The following is a 21,725-nucleotide window of genomic DNA, read 5'->3' as shown; positions in this document are numbered from 1 at the left end:
ATAAACCCGTGTGCGTATGATTTTTTTCGATCTCCTTACTAGTGTTCTTTAAAGGGAGAGGAGAGGAAACAAATCTACAAAAGTATTGAAGTTAACAAGCTCACTTCTTTCTGCTGATGAAAGTCCCGTCCACCAGTTTGGCCAGATTTGGACATAAAGTACCGACGATACTGATACGCTCTTCCGTTGTATTTGTCCCTAAAACATTATGAATAACCTAGTCAAATAGGTAACACATATTTTGAGATAAAAGTTAGGATCTGTCTAAAGAGCAATAAATACATATACGCGTTTGGTCCAAAGAAGTGCATTCTGCAAACGCTCCCGAAAAGACATCACCTCATGTGTCACAGAATTGGTTCTATGTTTTATCTTAAAGGTATACAGTCACCTGTAATCTAAATATGCCCATATATGGTCAAAGGGGCGTTCCTTGGTATTCAAAATGCCCATGTGAGGGCCCTGTTTTTAAAAAGCGGCCACCCGCTTAAAATCTGTGATTGGTTAGATTTTCTCTTTCCATGGTAACTGTGGCAAAATTGGAACAGGTGGCAGTATACCTTTAAAGTTTGTGTTTAAAATTACCATGGCAAATCATCGCTTGGGAAATCTGCACCGGAGAGGCACTTGCAATAGACACGCAGAATCAAAAAAGTTCATTTTCACGTGAAGTGTTTAAACTAATGTTTGTCCACTTCGATTTTCCCCTATGGAGTATTGTGCCGATCAATTTCAAACACTGCTCGTATTTCAATAAATGAGGACAACGTGTGGCATGACAGTATGGAAACTCACCAATTAGTTTCCTAATGGCATGCGCTGGAATAAATATGAAGTTCTCTTGTTTACTCGCATGATCCTGAAGTGTTATGTTTGCATTGCTTTCTGTTATGTTCAGGGAAGCATATGGTGGAAATACGTAATCCGACAGGTCTGAAGCATGAAACACCTCTGCTTTCAACTCTGTTTATTTAAAAAAGATATATTTCACAAATGGAGACTTGTTCTACCCAGCGGGTTATCACGGATTGCCTCGGCATGCATGAGGTATTCACTGTTCTTCAAAATTTTAAACATCATTCCAACAAACGCGAATCTACAAGAGGCATAAGTCAACGTCTGAAACAAGGGAAGAAGATTACAAACAGTCTTTCTTTAAGATACTACCAGTAATATCAATGGTGTCCTTTACTTTTTAAACGAAGTTTCTTGATCTCATATTTTTCTGTGTCGACACAAATTCTGTTTACTCAGTAGCAAGACATCGCAGGAAATACAGCACATCAGTAAAACCATATGCATTTCTCGTCAAAGTCAAGTCTCCGTCAAAGAATAAATAACATCAACGTGAATTTAAAATACATCACCCATTGTCCGAGGCTATCGATGAAAAAGAGTGTGCACGTGCACTGCAGAAGTATCAGCTAGAGCGCCTAACTCACCCACATTCTTTGTCTTGACTTCAAGCGTTTCGTTTGATGACTGGCGGAGAAACTGCCCGATTTGGGATCCAAAACTGTTAACTTGCAGCACGACATCAGCTGCACCGTCATACTCGTTGGTGTTCTGGCAAATAGAAAGTCATAGTAAATCTCAAAATTGATAACTTGAAATTCAATATTTAAAATTGTCATAAATGAACCTTTTGAGGAATTATGTTAACCAACTAATTGTTATTTATCTATTTACTCACGAACCGACAGGTTGCCCCAATGACAGGTTCGTTTGAAACAAAGTATAATACAAAGTACAAATAAACTAACAAAAATCAAAAGACAAACAGGACATTTCACATAAGATAAAAAAATCAACAGAGCCATGACACACTGACAGAGAAACATAAGGGCAAAATAAAACAATTATTCAGTAAGGTATCTTTCATAATGCATGTCGGAAATTAGTGTAGTTATTAAAATGTCAAAATTTTGCATGATAGAGTTAAAATATGTCTGAGTTCTTGATAAAAAAGAGAGTTTCAAAATATTGATACTGCTGAACTGCTGACGCTGGTCTGAAAAGAATTACGACGCAATGTAAAAGCAGGAACGTTAAAAGATTAATTTGTTGCGAGCACATCTAGTACGTTATAATACGTAATAAATGGTCATGTTGATGCTTTAACGTCGATGAAGGTACTAGAAATCTATTCAATTATAATTGCCCGACAATTGAAAAGGTACTGATGAAATAATGATGGTGACGACTGAGATGATGGTTACCATTATTATTATTTTATTAAAGAATCTTAATTATCATCATCATCATAGTTGTTTATGTTATTCTTGTTATTGATAGCAGCGATAGTAGTAGTTGAAGGGTTCTTTTTGTTATTATTATTATTGTTTGTCGGTAATTTCTCTAGTACATGTATTAAAATTTCTCTCTGCACTACAAGTGAAAAGCAACGCGATTAACTTTAGAGTTTACTCGGTTGATGTCGCTTTTACCCTCCTTTCAGCAGATCAGTCAAAGATATCACCATTTAGAAAATCACTTGACCTAAATTAAATTATCAAGATAACAAAAGTAGCCAGATGCAAACTAAATGTGCTCACGTGGTTTACAACAGGTTCATTACATAGTAGTACGCCTAACAGAACAATCAGATATCTGTCAGATCATTATATGTAGCAGGTTTCATCATCTTTCGAACAGTACTCTCGGAGGGGAATCACTAATGACAAAACTTCATTTAATATGCAAATGAGCTGTTTATTAACTTGACACTGCTCAATTCTTCATGAGACAATTAGATATCTAGCAGATCAACATCTATAGCACGTTTCATGAAATTTAATGCTGTCATTTTGAAGTAACATCACTAAATACAAAAGTCCATTAAAATGCAAATGAACCCTTCATTAACCTGACACTGCCTGGTGCTTTAAGCAATAATTAGATATTTATCAGATCAATATCTGTAGCATAATTTCAGCGTTACATGACTTATTACAAAGTTCATAAAATATGAAAATGAACCGATAATTGACTTCACACAACTAAATGCTTCACAACATAGTCAAATATCTGTCTGTTCAGTACCTGTAGCAGATTTCATCCAATTTGGCGCAGTTATTTCGGAGTTACATGACTAATTACAAATCTTCGTTAAATATGCAAATGAGCTATTTATTAACTTGACTGCTCAGTACTTCACGCAATAATTAGATATTTATCAGATCAATATCTGTAGCATAATTTCAGCGTTATATGACTTATTACAAAGTTCATCAAATATGCAAATGAACCCATAATTGATTTAACACTACTAAATGTTTCACAACACAGTCAGATATCTGTCTGTTCAGTACCTGCAGCTGATTTCATCCAATTTGGCGCAGTTATTTCGGAGTTATATGACTAATTAAAAATCTTCGTTAAATATGCAAATGAGCTATTTATTAACTTGACTGCTCAGTACTTCACGTGACAATTAGATATTTATCAGATCAATATTTGTAGCAGGTTTCACCAAATTTGGTGCCAGAATTTCAGAGTTATATCGCTAATTACAAAGTTCATTAAATATGCAAATGAGCAGATAATTGACATGACACTCACAGTATCATCAAAATGTTCTAAGATTGTCATCTGTGAAAAGTTTCATGAAATTTTGTGCGGTATTTCTTGATATATGTCGACACTGTCATTACTGTCTCCATAGTTACCCATAATATAAAAAAATAATAGTTCATAACTTCATTAATATGCAATGACCAAAATCTAATCAGTTCTTGCAATTAGCATACAGTACCTGTCTGCAAAATCTGATTGAATCTGTTCAGGCGTTTTTGAGTTATCGTGTAAACAGACAGGCAGGCAGACAAACAAACACACGCACACACACAAACAGACAGACTGACATCGCGACGACATTAGCTCACGTGTGTCAACACCTGAGCCAAAAATGAAGTACGGTTGTTATGTGATCTCCTGAGCTACACTGAAGATGTCCGAAACACGTCTGTTAGATTACAGCAATTGCCCCAAATAGACAAGGCTTCATGATCCTACCACCTACCTCGCTTACGCTGTGCCAAATATCCCCGAACTCTTCGTCGAGCAGTTGGCTAATACTTTCCATGGTAGTCTGTTAAAATTAAATCAAAGTGATTTATCCAATTACAAGAAAATGTCAAAAGAATACTTTAGAATTAAATCATTATGTCTCGAGTTTTTAAGCTTAGATTCCGATAAAAATATTCCTTAAGTGCGAGGTACGAGAATTGATACCCGGTTTCTCCGCCAATTTGTTGAGTTTGTAGTTTGGGGAATACGACTTAGGTACCAGTCTGGACGGTAATGAATAAACGTCTTATTAAAGCCCCAGTGCTGCTAACTTTTGATGATAATTTAACCACTTTTATTTTGTATGTGAACCATAATTCCTTGTTCTTCTCCCCAAAGAATGTTGAGATACACAGTATCCAGCTTGTCAACTCAGCCCCTATGGTTGTACAGTGCATTGTTATTGTTTAAAACTGACTTCTGGTCCGGACTAGAATTCAAATGTAAACAATATTCATGCATTTTACACATATAGACGCTAAGTTGACAAGCCTAATAGTGGGTGTTTCAACATTCTTTGGGGAGTAGAATAAGAAGTTGCAATTGATTTATAAACTAAAAATAATGAAAAAACCATCGAAAGTTAGCAGCACTGGGGCTTTAATATAAGTAATATCATCTAAGGGTCATATGATATTTATACAAAAAATATGTTTCCTCTTCTCAATTATACTTTCTGTACCGATGAAATATTTAAACTCGACAGGCTCATAAGCATGATATGTATTTTCTAGAGATCAAGACCAGAACGACAGGGGAAAGACACAGAAAAGTGTCCACAACGCAGTTGTATCAAATGTCTGTAAGAGTGTAAAGTACATTAAGTTTTTCAGGATTTGACATGACAGTAAGTTCTTGCTGTCGAAACAAATTTGCACTTTTTACCTCTACAAAGCTGACATGATGTTCGAATGGAGCTGGCATGTCCAACGGGCGTTTATTAAGTGTTTCCGAGAGAACACCGGTCGCTAGGAGCAGGTCTGCCGGAAACGACAAACTATCGGGACTAGTCAAATTGTTAACGGTTTCCATTATATTGATTGCATCATCAACCTGTGTGATGTTTTTCACCTGTAACGCAATAGACAATACCACCATTAAAAAGACAGGCAAACGCGTAGTAGCCATTTGAGTACACCGAAGTGACGACTTTGCCATTCGTTGATGTTGCTTGCAAATAGACTACATGCATGTCACTGTGAATGTTGAGCCGACTTGCCTTAAGGTGGAATGCGCCCCTGCGACAGATATTCGGACTCTTAAACTTAATACAATTGTTTTCTGATCTACCATTGTTTGGATTCATTTAAAGCTCCTCGTGTAAAAAATCCACCTTCTTAAGATTCAAATTTTTATATTTCTCCAGATTTAACACTGTCCAGCAGATAATTGACATGGCACTCACAGTGGCCATTGTGGCCATTTTGAATTTCAAATATTGGTAAATTTTGGGTAATTTGTTTCTCTAGTATCAATCTTTGTAAGTTGATCCCTGATTTTTATTCTTGAAAGAGAGTGATTTGAAATGTTCCTTAAGGAAAGTTTGAGCAAAAGTTAAAGTCTTTCACTTTCTAGGTGCATACTACTTTAAGTAGCATGAAGCCAAACGTTAGTCAAATACGAATTTTCAACCCGATTTTTTCATTATTCTGCGGCTTACTCGTTCCAGAGAATCCGACTTTGTAACGGCATTCAATCTATCTATTTTCTATCTATCTATCTATCTATCTATCTATCTATCTATCTATCTATCTATCTATCTATCTATCTATCTATCTATCTATCTCTTGTGTAAGTGCGCTTGTGTGTTCAATGAATGAATCAAAAATCAACCAAAATAAATGAAATGGTATAAATTCGTACATTTCACCTTTGTTGGTGAGAATTTACACCCCTGGTCATTGTGTGTAAGTCCATAGACCCTAAAAACGTTTTTAGGGTCTATGGTAAGTCTTGTGGACTTTTGCCATAAATACAAGACAATGGGTTGCCACATTGTGAAGAGCTGATCGCTATTATCTTCTAAGATTTTAAAATTCTATAGACATTGAGAGTGATTTTGTTTAGCGTCACTTGAAAGTCATTGTGGTCTCGGCAACCGGAATAATGCTTGTACGGCAACCGGACAAATGCTTGTATCAGAGGATGCCGATCATCGAACGCTTATTTACTCACATTCTCCATTAAGTCTAGGAATGCATGTGACTTGCAGTCTATTGTGTCGGGTTCATTCCACGAACCATTGGGACGACAAAATCGACGCATATTTCCTAGGTGTGAAATGACCCAAGATTAGCACATCATATTACACCATCAGTAAGCTTAATAGTCGTATGTTAGATAAAGAACATTAGAATAACCAAAGTATATTTACCGCTTGCCTTCTCAAAAAAAATCGAAACAAAAACGTCTGAGAATATCTTTTAAAAATATTTCAGCTTACACGTGCTTTATCAGGTGTGGAATAAGAGGCATTTCTTATGACTCAACTTTTTGTTGTGTATCTCAGGATCGAAATGGTCAATATATCAATCGAATAATTGATAAGCCAATTTGACCTTAGAAATATTCTTGGCCCTGGCTACTATATTTTGAACAGGATCACAAAATATCAATGAAACAGACGACGAAACCTTTCTATCAGTTTTACTCAAACGAGTTCAACCATCTTCAAATATAATGTCATCAATGTTGGGAGAACAGAAGGCTATAAAGACGGGAGACATGGTTTAAATTTTCGAATTAGCAATTGTCCACGGGGTCAGGCTATGTTACATCTACTAGGTCTATAGTGGATAGACTTTACAACGAAAACACCACTTCAGTGTTTGCGTTTCACATTCAAGCGTTTGCGAGCCTTGAACAAATCTAATCGACACTAAAGTCAGTAGGAATGTGAAATGTAAAATTTGAAAATGAGAGTGGACGAGCAACAGTGTTCTATTGTAAAGTTGGTGTACAACTCTTCCATTACTCAATGTTCCGAAAAACGCTTGACATAAAAAAATTAATGTCATATAACCCAAAGAACACAATAACAAAGCTGTCGGCTGAGCACTTTCAAAAACCTGAAAGCCAGCAGAATTTTCCTCGGGAATTTCATGTGCAAACTGCGCGATATTTCAACAAAATTGCAAAAAGGCCATCTGTGCTGTATGACTTTAGGAAAACAAACAGCTAGATACAATAATAGTAGCTTTACAAAAACTAAAATTAGATGATTGTTTATTAAAAATCAACATTTCTGCATGATTTTTGTGGAAAGTAGGGTCACACAGGTTACGAGCTTATTATACAAGCAAATGCGACGTCAATTTTTGAATATGTTATCAGCATTTAAACAAATACGTTGTCCAAAATAAGGAACCTGGAAACCAAATCGAAAAACTGTCCAATAAATGGCCGAAGAACAGATGTTTATCACTGAAAGTGAAAGCACTTGCACCAATAATGTACACATATGATTAGTTTCATAGACGTTTGAGCAAGTCCGAATACGGAGATCACTTGAATCGTACACACTAAATCTGTGAAAGATAGAATTAGAGAGAGATTCTTTTCGACAAAAAATTGCAAACCCTTCCACAAGAAAGTTATACATTTCATCATAATGTAAACATATCTGACTTAGGTCGGCATACAATCTCTGTACTAAATACCAAATGACCAGATTTTCAAAAAAGACTTCGAATGTAGATGGACCGACAGACCGTGACAAAACCACAAAGGGGAATAAACCTAACTGCTACAAATACCTATTGAGCCGGGTGGACATGGCATCCATTCAGTCAAACAGTCGGCTACCGTTTCGGGCCATATGATAGTACTGTTTCCAATCAAAATTTCTTCTTGTGCGCATCGCCTTCCCTTATTTCCTGAAATATTAAGCAATATTAGGATTAATAAGATTAATCCTTTCCCCTCCCTCGCCTATTCCTCAATATCCATCGATAGTAGGTTTCTATCCGGCAATGTATTGTCTTTTCACAGGAAGAAAGACTCAGTTGTACCTGGTTAGCAGTTGTTCTGAGTTCGCATTCATGCCGTTGTTTATGTGCAATATCCTTACAGCTGGTCAGACTTGTGCGGATTACTGTGAAGCAGTTCAACAGATAAGATTTTTCCTTACCTACAGTTATGTCACAGTTCGCTGGCTGTACGACTGGTTTTGGTCGACACTCTTGATTGTCGTCGTCTTCTGCAGCATAATAGCCTTCCATACATACACACTCGTAGTTGCCCATCACGTTATTGCAGGTCCTATGCTCGATAAGTGAATCGCATGCCTTTTCAAACTCTATGCATTCATCTATATCTGTAACATGAGTTTGATAACTTAGTGAGAAGAACAAGCAAAATGGCGTCCTTTCTCGATCTTTGCAGAGTGTGTTGTGAATCAAAAGTATCTCTCTGCGATTCTCTGAGTCGCCATGTATAACGATCATTGCAGTACGTCTCAAGTGCAGCTATAGATGAAATAGCTCGCGCTACGCGCTCAAAACTAAATAGCCCGTGTTAATTCGTGCGAATGCAGTTTTTTTTATAGATTTTACCAAACTTTCACAAGTCGCTCAAAAGATTATCATTGACGGCATCTGGTATCTGGGGTGGGCTTTAGGTTGTCTGATCCAAATGAACCAACACAAGTGCCGCACACGAAGTTTGCATTGATTTCTGTAATAGTTTCGTAATTGTTTAATTGCTGAGGAAAATATCAGTAGCATATTCCAGTTATATCCTATACGTTACTACACTTACATGCTGTCCCGGTACCTAACTCCAGTGAATGAACACTGATCGTATACGAAGAACACTGCAGTCTGTTTGCCGTTTTGACACAAAGTTTATAGAAGAGTGTTTTAAATTGGTGACAAAATAGAAAATCGGTAATGAAGCAATATTTGTAGCATCAAGTAAATGTCAAACACTGAAAACACAAAATAGCCTGCAGACGTTTGGAGGGCGACGATCCTAGCTCCAACTTAACAAAATTTGAGATCGTTAAATTCCTGCCGCGTACTGACAGTTTTTTTATGATCATCGACTGATCGTCAGCCTCAAACAAAAATCAATATCAGACACTTTTCCTTTCAGTCAAATTTTATCCAGAAAACCTCGTCTTAATTGACATAAAATAGTTTTGAACTATCCAACTAAAAATGTCATGTGATAGTGAACGCATAGTGTGTGTATATATATATATATATATATATATATATATATATATATATATATATCACCGAGTGAAAGTATAGTGTCCGCTTGTCAAAGACGCTTAACTTTTATGACACAAGGTACTGTTTTACTGGAATACCGGCTCAGTCAATAGAGGCGGAATCGTTTCTATCTTCATACTCGGTTCCAATGGAAGCTTGCATCATTCTGGCGCGTCGTTTAATGTCACGTGAAAGTCCCAAATAGATTAAACCTAGCTTGCTGAGATGTGTAAATTGATGGTAGTCATAGTTAGTTAGTTAGTTAAGTTTATTATAGTGACATGAGATATCAGTGGTTCAAAAAGAATACAATTCAGCATAAGGTTAACACCTCCCAGCCTAATGGGCTTATATGTCACTTTTAAGACAATTCAAAATATAGGTCACGAGGGCATTGTCATAATACGAATATAACTTTACCAGCGAGGTTGGTACACATGATTTTTTTTCATAAATGTACGACAACTTTGACTATCACATGGCCCTACAAGGGCTAACGGATTATCTAGAAGACATGCTTCATTTCCTTCTTCAAGAACAGCTTACCTTCGCAAAGTGGTATGGGAGAGTTCCATTCTCCGTCAACGCAACTACTTGTACTTCGCCCGATCATGTGATAACCTTGAGCACACCCAAAGTTTAGTGTGGCGCCATTTTCATATAGTATTCGCACGTGGCCTGAAGAAGCGACTGTGCAGCTTTCTGAAACAAGACATTTACGTTGTTTTAATGGATAATGACAGTCATTTTATGCATTACCATTAGATTTGTACAAGTCTGTGAAAAAAGCTTTTTTGAATGCAATTTAGTAGCGTTACCGCAATGTAGTAGAGTTATCGCGATCATCCCACCTATGTGTAAATTATATATTGGATTGGTACTACATATTGGATTAGTATTACATATAGGAGTAATACACCATGGTACGCCTTTTTACCACTTAGTAAAGACAGCGTACGATGCGTGGTGTTGCAATCATCCGCGTCAAGTCGTTTCGCATAAAGCAACACTAATGCATAATAACTTGCTAAAATGACTTTATTCTACAAAGCCGCAGACTTGAACGAACTCTACCTCCCATTGGAAATGGGGAAGATAATATAGTTTTTTGTGAAGTGTGCACAATCGATTTATTGACACAATGACAGCGTTGCGATCATGTATTTGAAACTCTATTTGTATGTAATCAGTACAACTTGTTCAACATGTCGGTACTGCGCAGTCCTGGAAAAGATCAGCTGTTTCAAGAGTGTTCCTGCTCTTTGGCAAACGATAGGCAAGGGTTCCATATTTTCTATCATGAAACACACGAATGGTATGCATTTAATAATGTCCCGGTCCGAAACACACAAAAATTCAATGTCTGATATATGTTAGCAGACCTTGTTTACGGCAATAAGCGACGTTTAACATGAAGCAAACGTGAAATATCTGGTTACTTTACCTTTCACATCATCTGTCGTACTTCTTGTGGCATTGACAGTTGTTGCCTCAAAGCCTGTAGATTCTATTTCACAAATCACAGCAGAATATTTATCTCATACAGTACTCATAAAAGTCACATTTCAGCGGATAAGTTCAACTATTGAACACTTCAAAGATCTAGTGTGTGACGACTACAAATAATGAGGTAGCATGCACTTCGAAATTTAATGACTGAGACTGCGGCTCAAACTTTCCGTAAGAAAAAATTAAACTATTCCCTTTTGAAATCAATAAGTAAAATGTTGGTACTGCTGAACAAATGTGGGTAAAATTTTCGATTTTTATTCACACAACGAGCTTCAAAATGAACCCCCTCCCCCCCCCGAAAGAAGTAGTAGACCAAAAGGTATTGTCAAAAGGTATTTCCCTATTAGAGACGATGAACTGTAATACTATGGCCATGACCGGAATTGATAAGACTGTGGTACATGAGTGCTATCATAATTATTGCAAATTGGCATAATTAAATTATAAAAATGGATATAATCAGCAACAACTGCACTGACTTTAATGACACCCGCTTTAACTGATGCTCAACGAAATACATCAACGCTATGAAAGCCATTTAGCAGACTTATGACATTTAATTTCTAATTTGCATTTGTTGTGAAATTTGCAATTAGTGATTGTATCAAGATCATCTTCCCCTAATATGATGAAACTTGTCACAAATGATGATTATGCGAAGAAATAATTGCAGTGAGAGTCATGAGACAATGTCACTGTAATATTAATTCAAAATGTGTAATGTTTCGCATATAGATTGTATCTCATGATGGGATCGTTTTTCAATTTACACTGATCACTTGCAATTTTAGTCCCAACTTCGTTTTTTTGTGTGACCTTCTTTGGTGTCTCATGGGCATAGAGAGGTGATCATAGAGAGCCACACTTACAGGATATGTTTGGACTAACCGGCTTGATAAAAACACTAACTACCTGTACGAACGAATAGTTCAAAATTTCAAAGAAAAACCCTCTTCTCTTCTATTACAGTCTACAATATTTGTAATCTCCGATTTCTAGCATTTATGTGATCAGAAAATTGCCAGCGGTTTGTCATCGTGTTAAACCTTTCATGTGAAAACTTTTGTTAAACTTGGGAGTATCAATACTAGTTCGAATTGTTTTACATAGGGTATTGGATGAAATTATGTATAAAATGCATTTACTGTTTCAAGTGCCTTCTAAACTCCTCATCGTATTTGTTATTTTGCCAAATAACTAACAATACGTTCAATAGGATACCGCTGTACCATCAATAACCAAAACGAGAAAGCGACAAACATAGCTCAGTAGCAATTCAATGCCTACTCATGAAGTTAAAGTCACCTCTACCATGCATAGAAGGTAAAGGCACAGACTCCGATGATAGTTCGGTAAGACCATACGGTACCGTTGAGAAGCGAACTTGACAACTAGCTAGTCATTAAAATTTTGTTCGGCAGTTTTTTTGTCTGTATAGCAAACATTCCCTTCTGTTTACGTACCCGATCGATGGTATGTGTTTGGGAAAGAACGATTGACATTTTCCGAAGTATGAAATGTTGTACAGGGTGGAGAATAGGAATATCTTGTTTAACTGAAGCTTACATGAAGCTTAAATAGTGAGAACTTACCGTTCGATCCGAACGTTGGTGCCAAAGTTGTCATGACGGGGACTGAAAATTCAAAAAAAAACACATATGAAAACAAAAAAAAGGGGTCACCAAATGCCCAATTTCTGAAATTCGAGTAAATCACACATATCCACACAAATATGTATGAAAGCCTGCACAAGGGATTATGTGCAGGTAAGTATGGTCACCTTGTTTGGGCTTTTATGGAAGATGGGTTTAACTATGTTTTTATTGCATGCCTTTCCTATATATTTTCATTATTTTTTTACGCTGTATGCAAAGTACAATCGAACGCTCATCGAATGGAGGACGACTTTGTTTCAATCGGTGTTATGCAGTTTATCATTTTTTATGCATAGTTTTGGATATTGGATTGTCCCTTTGCAAAATGTGTAATTTGTTAATTTAAATTCCAAAGTTGTCACGTTTAAATACACTTCGGGTCACTTTTTTAGTCAAATGAGTGACTCTGCGGCCCAGTAAGTCGTTAACAAGTTACCATAAACTTCTATGGGGCGTGCTATGTTCAACATGTGTGTCATTTAATAACTACCTATTACGTGGTCATGAGGGGTTACAGCGCCCGTTTATTTCCCCGAGGGCCCGTGCATTACCAGAAATACATCGCTATACCCCGACGCAAGCAGAGGGGTATAGCGATGTGTTTCTGGTAACACACAACCACGAGGGGTAACAAACGGGCGCTATAGCCCGAAAAAAGACCGGGTTATAAGTGTATTATAACACACCACAGACTCATGTTGTGTCAGGTTATTGTTTTTAATGTGCTTTGAGATATATATATATATATATATATATATATATATATATATATATATATATATATATATATATATATATATATATATATATATATATATATATATACTGCAACAATCAACTGTGAGACGTTTACTAAGCCAGTTCTCCACAGCGGTTACAGTACTATCAATTCCTGCACAAAAACGGCAACAATATCCTAAGCGTACACCACGTGACCTACTTGGTTGCACTTGAATCGTTGCAGTCATTTACGTCGAGCTTTTCAAGTTCCTATGTTGTTAGAATGGAAAATCCTGCCATGTTAGTTAGAGGCTTTTCGCTAATATCGGGCGCTCAACAGGTTGTAGTCTCCCGGTATTGTTTCAAATCAGCAGACGATACTAAGCGTAAGATCACGTGACCTGGTTTTTGTCCAATAACTATTTTCCCTGGGGAAACAGCATTTCAAAAATACCATCAGGCGCCACTTTTTCGATCCAGTGATACTAGACTTATCTTTTTTTTCTCATCACGTGACGTATTTTGGCAAATCGCAACACGGAATGAGTATGTGGTGTGTAATAATAACATTTGTTTGTGCGTGTCAATACAAAACATGAAAAAGGTCACTAGTCGCATTTTAATATATTAATGTTTGACAAAATATTCACATTATGAACATTTTATTTGCCTGGCATCACATGCCATATTTTCTTCTATTAATATTATTCCATAACCATATATTCATTTCAAGACAACCTTACCAATCTTGCACATCGATTCTGCCTCAAGAATTTCCAATTGGGACAATTCTCTATCGTACACCTGCATACACGATATCATGGCCTCCAGAAATCTGCCGTCAGCCTCCTGTTTACCCATTCTGGCTTCATAATTGGTTGCAAGTTCAATAATGCCAATATTCGCCGATGCCACCACCTGGTCCATTACCCAAAGTTTGCCTGTACCTGTGTTGTAGTTGTAACTGGCTCCGATGAAATTCCAATTGTTCTCTTGCAAAATCTCTACATACAGTGTAATAGTATGGGTCAGTCTATTTCGCTCAATGAACATTGCATAGTGACCTGTGTTGCCGCCAAACGTGTGGACTCTCCAACCATCACGTTTAAAGTTGAAGGTTGGACCAAATGTACCTTGAGGGTAGATGTACATCAGCATGTGTATTGAATACCGTGTGTCATACGCACCGTCGTTAGGGAATTCAACGTATGAGCCAGCACTGCCCGTGAACTGATAGGCACCAGCCAGAGTGCCTTTTGCATCAGGAACAAGAATAGCGCCACCACCGTTGACGCCGTGATTACTGTTGCCGGATGCATCTTTCAGTTTAGCATTCTTGTCTAGGGGCCAGAACGCCACAGGTATCGGATGATCTGATTGTTTAATCGACATTAACAAACATTAGTACTTGAATCTGTTTTATTCTTATAAATGGGGGGTATGTAGTTGTTATTGTTGTTGTTGTTTGGCTATGTGTGACATAGTGCAGTCATGATGTGTCCCAACACTATTTTGTTTGAGCAAGTATCGTTTACTACTTTGAACATTTGTCCATCTGGTTTTATTTCCCACGATGCATTTATTCTATAAGTATATCAGCATCTCGAAACAAAAGTAGTGATACTAGTACATAAATGAGGCTTTACTCTACCTATTTCACTTATCGTCATGACAGCACTAGTCAACTGGTATGTCTTTTAAAGTGGCACTCCTACTTGGTGACATTTTTAAAACACACATTTTTAATGCCAACGGTCGATATTTGACGTGGCGACTACGCGCGGATCGCGAGATATCGATAAAAACATGTCCTGAAAAAAGTAAAAGTTTGAATCCCGGTGGCCCACCTAAATTCAGCTTCCGAACATCGAACGTTCGGCACTGGGGCCATTGTCAACTAAGCTATGGAGTACGAGTCTATGCTGACGCTGCTGTACGCCACAGTACCACTCGCGTCGGTGATCGGTCATGCCCCGTGGGAGAAAGCTGAGTCTTACTGACTTGGCGAAAAAGCGAAAAACAATTTTGCTGATTCCACCAGAATTTGCATAGGTGACTAGCACGGTTACGTGCGGTTGATACATGGCGGCCGCCGCTATGCATACCACGCAGCGGCCGCTATGTATCGAACCACACGTACCTGTGTGGCAGACGACAAAATGTAGTCATCAGAGGAGGCTTAATACTTTACACGTAAAAACTGATATTGGTATTGGTTAAAATATAATACAAGTCAGGGCTCGAAATTAACTTTTTCCCCTGGTAGTCCATTTGGGCTACCATTTTCTGAAGTTAGTAGTCCAGTGACAATGTTTGGTAGCCCATGCATATTTTAGTTTGGGGATATTGTTTTTCATTAACCAGACAAGAAAAGGCAATTTTTCAAAATTCTGCCCATGAAGTGAATTTTCTAGTCATTTGATGTGAATACTTACACGCCAAGTACCAAAAGGAAACAGGTTAAAGCCCCCCCCCCCCCACACACACACACACACCAAAAAAAATGTTTCTGGTCCTTGACATTTAGCAAAAGTGATGCGGCGACGCAGTTTTTCTTTTTTTCCCCCTTTTTTTCTTAACAATGCTGGTTTGGCACTATTGATGCAACAGTTATGTCATTTATCACTGGCTGCATAATACTTCCGTTTTCTGTTTAACAATTTTGGACATGCAAACAGGGATATCAAGGATAGCTGTACTGATCAGTATGTAACCCCCAAAAATGCCATGACGCGCAGGGTCTGAAATGACGCACGCGGTTACCAGAAACGATCTTTTTTGGTCTAATGGACAACAGTGATACTCAAAAGTTTGGTGATCTATTGACGACTTGTTTCATTCTCAGAGTTGTATGAAAATTTTGACAGTCGTCAAGAACAACGACCACGACCTTCTCAGCACGTCAAGACCAGATATACTGTAGCAGTGCTAAAAATAGATCATGGGCTTTCTGTAGGGAGGAGGCATATTGCCCGTGATTGATACATTGTGATCAAAATGCTACGAAAATGCGTTTTCATTGACCATCACTTCAAGTGCCTGTCATTCAAGTACGTCAGTTCAGATATTCACTGCACGCCAAGTACTGACTGAATTTATGTCCCGGTCTTTCGTAGTCCGTGTGGGATACCATTTCATAGATTTTGGAAGCCCCAGGGAAAAGTTGGTAGTCTGTGGACGCGGGACTACCGCTAATTTCGAGCCCTGCAATTGATTGAGAATAATGAAACAACAAAAACTAAGGAGAAGTTTTAAAAAAAACTTACCTGAGATAAAGGCATAATGCTGTATACAAAGTCTTCGCGGTGGGAGGTAAATTAATTGCGTCGTTCGAACTTATTATGGACTCCCAAGAATATCGTCAAGCAGCACAACAACAAACTTTCGGGCGATTTCGGGTCATAATCGTAAAAATTTCGGGATGTGAAAAGTACGCTCGAGGAATGACATGTTTTTATCGATATCTCGAGATCCTCGAGCAGTCGCCACGTCAAATATCGACCGTTGGCATTAAAAAAATGTGTTTTAAAACTGTTACCAAGTGGGAATGCCACTTTAATACACATCTGATTTTTCATTAGAACACAAATACATTTCCTAAATACATGCAACAATATAGTCAATAATGGTAGTATAAGGAAATCCCTTGGTACTTATCAATTTCTCTACGACTTTTCCTTTTTCCTATGAGAATAACCATGAACTCTGATAATTATTTCCCTCGCAACATCATTCCCTCATTCCCATGGAATAACTATGACCTTTGGAGGTCAGCTTTGATTAGGTTTACAACAAGACTTTCGTTTCAAGCTTTGCTGTATTTGCAACCAACCCCGTTTCCTCATCGAGTAGAGATTACAGTTGGAAGTGGAACAAAGGGTTTGATAGAGGAGCACTGTTATCTGGGGTTCAATTGCATATTCAATGAATTTTGTACTTAGTGATATTACTCCAAAATTACAGCATTAAATTTGATGAAACGTGCTACATATGTCGATCTGATAGGTATTTAATTGTCCCATAAAGCATTGAGCAGCGTCAAGCTCATTTGCATATTAAACAAAGTTTTGTAATTAGTGGTTTTACTCTGAGAGTACTGTGCGAAGGTTGATGAAACCTGCTACATATAATGATGTAACAGATATTTGATTGTTCTATAAAGCGTACTACTATTAATGAACCTGTAAAACACATGAGCACATTCGGTTCACATCTGGTAAAGCTTTTGATGAAAGAAAGGTTTTCACCGTCTTAGTTTTTCGAAAATCGAAAATTATATTTTTCTTCGGGAAAACATTTACGCTGACTACTTACCCACGCAGTAGATTGGTTTGTCCCCATAGAGTTAACGTAGGGATGGCAGCCATTTTGAATTTCAAATATCGGGAAATCTTTAGGTAATTTCAATTTCGTCTCTCTGGTACCAAATTTTGCTTGGTAAACCCTGATTATTATTCCTGCTTCGGTAAGAAAATGTTCGGAAGTTTCGTCGAGGAAAGTTTTTGCAAAAGTTTAAGTCTTTCACGTTCGAGGCGAATACTACCTTAAAGCGATATTTTCGCCTATGCGCTTGATCAGTATAGTCGCTGAATTGCCATTTTGTCTTTAGCTAGGTTCAGGTATATGTTAGTGATGTTAGTGTGGGTTTCGCTATTAGTCAGCCATCAACGCAATGGAGTTTGCAAAAGTGTTTTACTTCAATTAACCATGAAGGGAATGAATCTGCAGAAATGTATTTCTTCAGTTTACCTAGTTATGAATTCACCAAACAGACGGACTTTGAGCAAGTCTAATCTCGCTGATTTTCATATTGAATCTGGCAGTCAGAGTCTTGTAACAACAACAACAACAACAACAACAACAACAACAACAACACTAATAATAATAATAACGACGACAACAATAGCAACAATTATCTTTATGTCGGTTTTTGTAAACCTAGTATTAAATTAAACATGCTTCTCATTCATTTATTGTTCGACGTTCTAGATTTATACTGCATAAGGTGTTTCACTGTGGTCATTATCTTGTGATGAATGTGACGTTTGCTTGTGGAGAACATCTTTTCCTAGGTTTTGACTTGTAATTAATCCACACAACAATGAAAGAAGCTGCCATCACATGCGAGATTTAAACGGTTTTGCGATTTAGATGTGATTTAATAATTATATGATTATATATTAAATGACTGCACACTGCAGCTGCACGTTATAAGCGATGAGAATTTATTTTTTCAAATATTGCTTGATAACTATCATTAACCCTTTCACCCCCAGTTCCCTGTATACAGGTCCAACTTTACCATAGAAAACAATGGATTTGGGACAAACCATGGTGGTGAAAGGGTTAAGGGTAGCAAAAGGGAGGGGCGACGGTCGTAATTCGTGAATAAATTTAATTTACCATGCTTAATACATGTTGGTTGTTCTCCAAACCAATGACCGTTGATGCACTGTCTTGTACCATTGCCAAGTAGCACGTGTCGGTCATCGCAATTGTATTGGAAATATCTACCGTCTTCGCGATATTCGCAAATGTAGGTTCCATTGTCAATGCCGGGGTCATCGTGGCAGGCATCTTGAAAGAAACGCGAACCCAAAATACAGTCAGTCAGATATCACAAGGTGTCAGGTAGCATTCATGTTGTCAATAATCGACAACTAGTCTCATATTTCAATAAAATGGCAACATCGGTTCTCCAACCGTCAACTGTGAAATACAAAATGCACAATTTTAATATATTTTTTGGAGTTGATAACCTTTCTCAAATACTGTGAATGGGGAATGTAAGAGGCCGAAAGTTCGTCAATCACAGTCCCTCTTCTCAGTTAAAGAAGGCAGGGGGCGTCTTAACACTTAATTGATCAAACTTTCCATACTTTCGAAACTAACCGGTGAAAAATCGATGAGCTTCAAGAGAAGCTCCCACAAGAGGTAAACCAAAACAGTGTGATAAAACTTCGAGAGTCCTCGCATTTGTCCCCGAGGCGCATTCTACCTTAAAGGAAGAGATATACTGCACGACAGTGTCGTCTCTGTCATGCTATATGACATATACTGCACGCCTGTCGTGCCAGTCATGCTATATGACATATACTGCACGCCTGTTGTGCCTGTCATGCTATATGAGATATACTGCACGCCTGTCGTGCCTGTCATGCTATAAACCTGTCACGTCTCGTTTTAGATTCGTTGATTAAAGGAGAAGTCATCGATTTTTTTCTGAGACAGAGATGACGATCTTAAAAACAAAGCAAGATTGCACATAGCTTCGTCATAAGTGATTCTCGGTCTGTGAAACAAGCTTCCAAAGTAAATGCGACGAGGCAGAACTGGGTTTCTTAACTAACTGTTGTATTTTCCTGTCCAATCAACAACAAAATCTACTGCTCACTTTCGTAAATTCTTTTGCGAGTTCAAACTTGTTTATAATTTATGCGCTCCTCTTTCTATGTAGGTCCGGATATAGAATGTCAAATGGCCGACACGGGAGTATCATTCTAGCCTTGGTAAACATATTCCTGTCATAGTATAGAGTTATCACTCGCTGACAATGTAGAAAAATTAACCGTTGTGTGATCAGATTACCACACACATGCACTTACTCTTGGGTCAATAAGTCGATCAGAATCATAATTGTGCTAGTAAGACGAGTCTTTGAAATTCAAGTTTGTGTATGTTTTCATGGTCTTCAACTGATGAAGTCCGCTGTAACACGTTACAAGCATGTGTTATGTTTGAATAATAGTTTTGAACACATTGAACTGATCGTGACAAATGAATCTCATATTAGAAGAAGAAGTATAGCATGGTAGCTACTTTGAGTTTAAGTATTTGGATGTGCCCCCGAAAGCTCATCCCTCTAAACGTTTTTCATTACTTCAAATTCTCGGTGATCAAACCAAAGTTAACATTGATTTGCAGGGCGCCTTTAAAGGTATACTGTCGCCTGTTCCAATTTTGACACAGTTACCATGGAAAGAGAAAATCTAACCAATCATAGATTTTAAGCGGGTGGCCGCTTTTTAAAAACAGCGTCCTCTCATGGGCATTTTGAATACCAAGGAACGCCCTTTTGACCATATATGGGCATATTTAGATTACAGGTGACTGTATACCTTTAAGGACACTTAGAACCATTAGCTGAGACCGCGTTATATTTTTGTCCCGTGCATTGTGGTCTTTTGACGCCGTCCCATACAGACTGTGATACGTGTCGCTCTTCTCCAGTCTCTTACTTTCAATATCAAGAAATTTATCAACAAATTTAGTCATCAATATTGAATTTTCTGAGTCACCAATACCAGTAAATTCAAAATAAAGCCGCGTTTGTCTTGTATTTGAGAAATCTTTCATTCACTACCAAAAAGTTTAAAATTTTCACTTCGGTCAGCAAGTACGAGAAGTTGTTTTGGAATTTTGTTGATCATATTATGGATGCCCACTCGTCCTTTCTGGTGTACAATGAAGTTAAAAAGCTTACTTTCAAGTGAAAATGTAACAAAAACATAACCTTGCATTTTGCATGAGACAACTCACCCTTCTTTTGGCAAATGACGCCAATGTCAGCTTGTATGTCACACCAAAATATCACTGCACCCGATGCCCTGTATATATGTACATAAAATGATCATAGTAAGGCTGCGTTCACAAATAACGGTTAGGGGGCTGGAGGAATCACGATTGAATCTTATTTTTTTCGACCCCCTCGATACCCTCAAATATTTTCAAGTCCACCCCCGTCTATATGACCAAAGATTTTCAAGTCCCCTACTCCAATTATCATCTAGCCGCATATTTATTAGGGATGTACTCAAAGAAAAAATAAACATGTGTTCGGCAGTTCTGCTTGCAGATGTTCAACACTACCTGCAATAAACAGTTTGTAGAGCCATATTCCTAAGGCAATTTCTTAAAGTGATTCATTTTAAAACACATCAGCGAACTTTTTTGATTTATCAATCAAATCCGACTTGTGCTGATCCAACTCTGGCCAGGTCAATGGCACCTGTTGACGAGCACACAAAATGACGATCATGAGAGAGTATGCAAATCGTTAATTCCTGGCTGCATTAGATGCTACTTACAAGTTTACAAAAATGACAATGCTGGAAGGTTAAAATATTCCATCAAATAAACGTTTTAATATCTGAAATTGTTTGTGTAATAATGGTAAATTTGGTAAGCTTAAAATAATTCAATTTAGTCATACATTTTTCATTTAAATTAGAGGCTTTACTATACAAAGTTTTACTTGTGTGTAATTTTACGATGAGAATGTAAAAATTTAGAAAATCAAGCATGGTGACCCCATCTTTTTTGTTTAATATTTGCTTATTCTCATATGCCAGAATTCAAAACTTCCTGATAATTTTCAAATCTCCTGGTCTTCCACATGTGTTGCTTTCTGGCCTGATCTTGTGTACAAGTATGTTTCACTGTCATGAGCGTCACATGACCTTAACTCTCCTTCAGCTACTTCATAGTCAGAGCTATCTCTGCCACTGCTGGTATGCAGTGACAGTGACACTGCCCGTAGTAGGCAGTAGCAGGG

General features: G+C 37.6%; 1 protein-coding gene across 1 annotated transcript in view; it reads right to left on the bottom strand.

Moving 5' to 3' along the window:
• LOC139135357 (uncharacterized) overlaps positions 1-21,725 on the bottom strand; it is a 51,056-nt gene that overhangs the window by 12,489 nt on the left and 16,842 nt on the right. The window contains exons 7-20 of the mRNA XM_070702707.1: positions 20,711-20,778; positions 18,575-18,748; positions 13,915-14,544; positions 12,389-12,430; positions 10,729-10,791; positions 9,831-9,986; positions 8,198-8,383; positions 7,824-7,943; positions 6,244-6,338; positions 4,954-5,139; positions 4,022-4,090; positions 1,443-1,566; positions 796-963; positions 105-198 (exon numbers count right to left, since the gene is read on the bottom strand). Of these exons, the coding sequence (XP_070558808.1) occupies positions 105-198; positions 796-963; positions 1,443-1,566; positions 4,022-4,090; positions 4,954-5,139; positions 6,244-6,338; positions 7,824-7,943; positions 8,198-8,383; positions 9,831-9,986; positions 10,729-10,791; positions 12,389-12,430; positions 13,915-14,544; positions 18,575-18,748; positions 20,711-20,778 (2,175 nt within the window). The remainder of the gene's footprint in view (positions 1-104; positions 199-795; positions 964-1,442; positions 1,567-4,021; positions 4,091-4,953; positions 5,140-6,243; positions 6,339-7,823; positions 7,944-8,197; positions 8,384-9,830; positions 9,987-10,728; positions 10,792-12,388; positions 12,431-13,914; positions 14,545-18,574; positions 18,749-20,710; positions 20,779-21,725) is intronic.

The sequence above is a fragment of the Ptychodera flava genome, chromosome 6 (genome assembly GCF_041260155.1).
Source record: "Ptychodera flava strain L36383 chromosome 6, AS_Pfla_20210202, whole genome shotgun sequence".
Lineage (NCBI taxonomy): Eukaryota > Metazoa > Hemichordata > Enteropneusta > Ptychoderidae > Ptychodera > Ptychodera flava.
The sequence above is the reverse complement of the archived record's forward strand: the minus strand, read 5'-3'. Positions and strand labels throughout refer to the sequence as shown.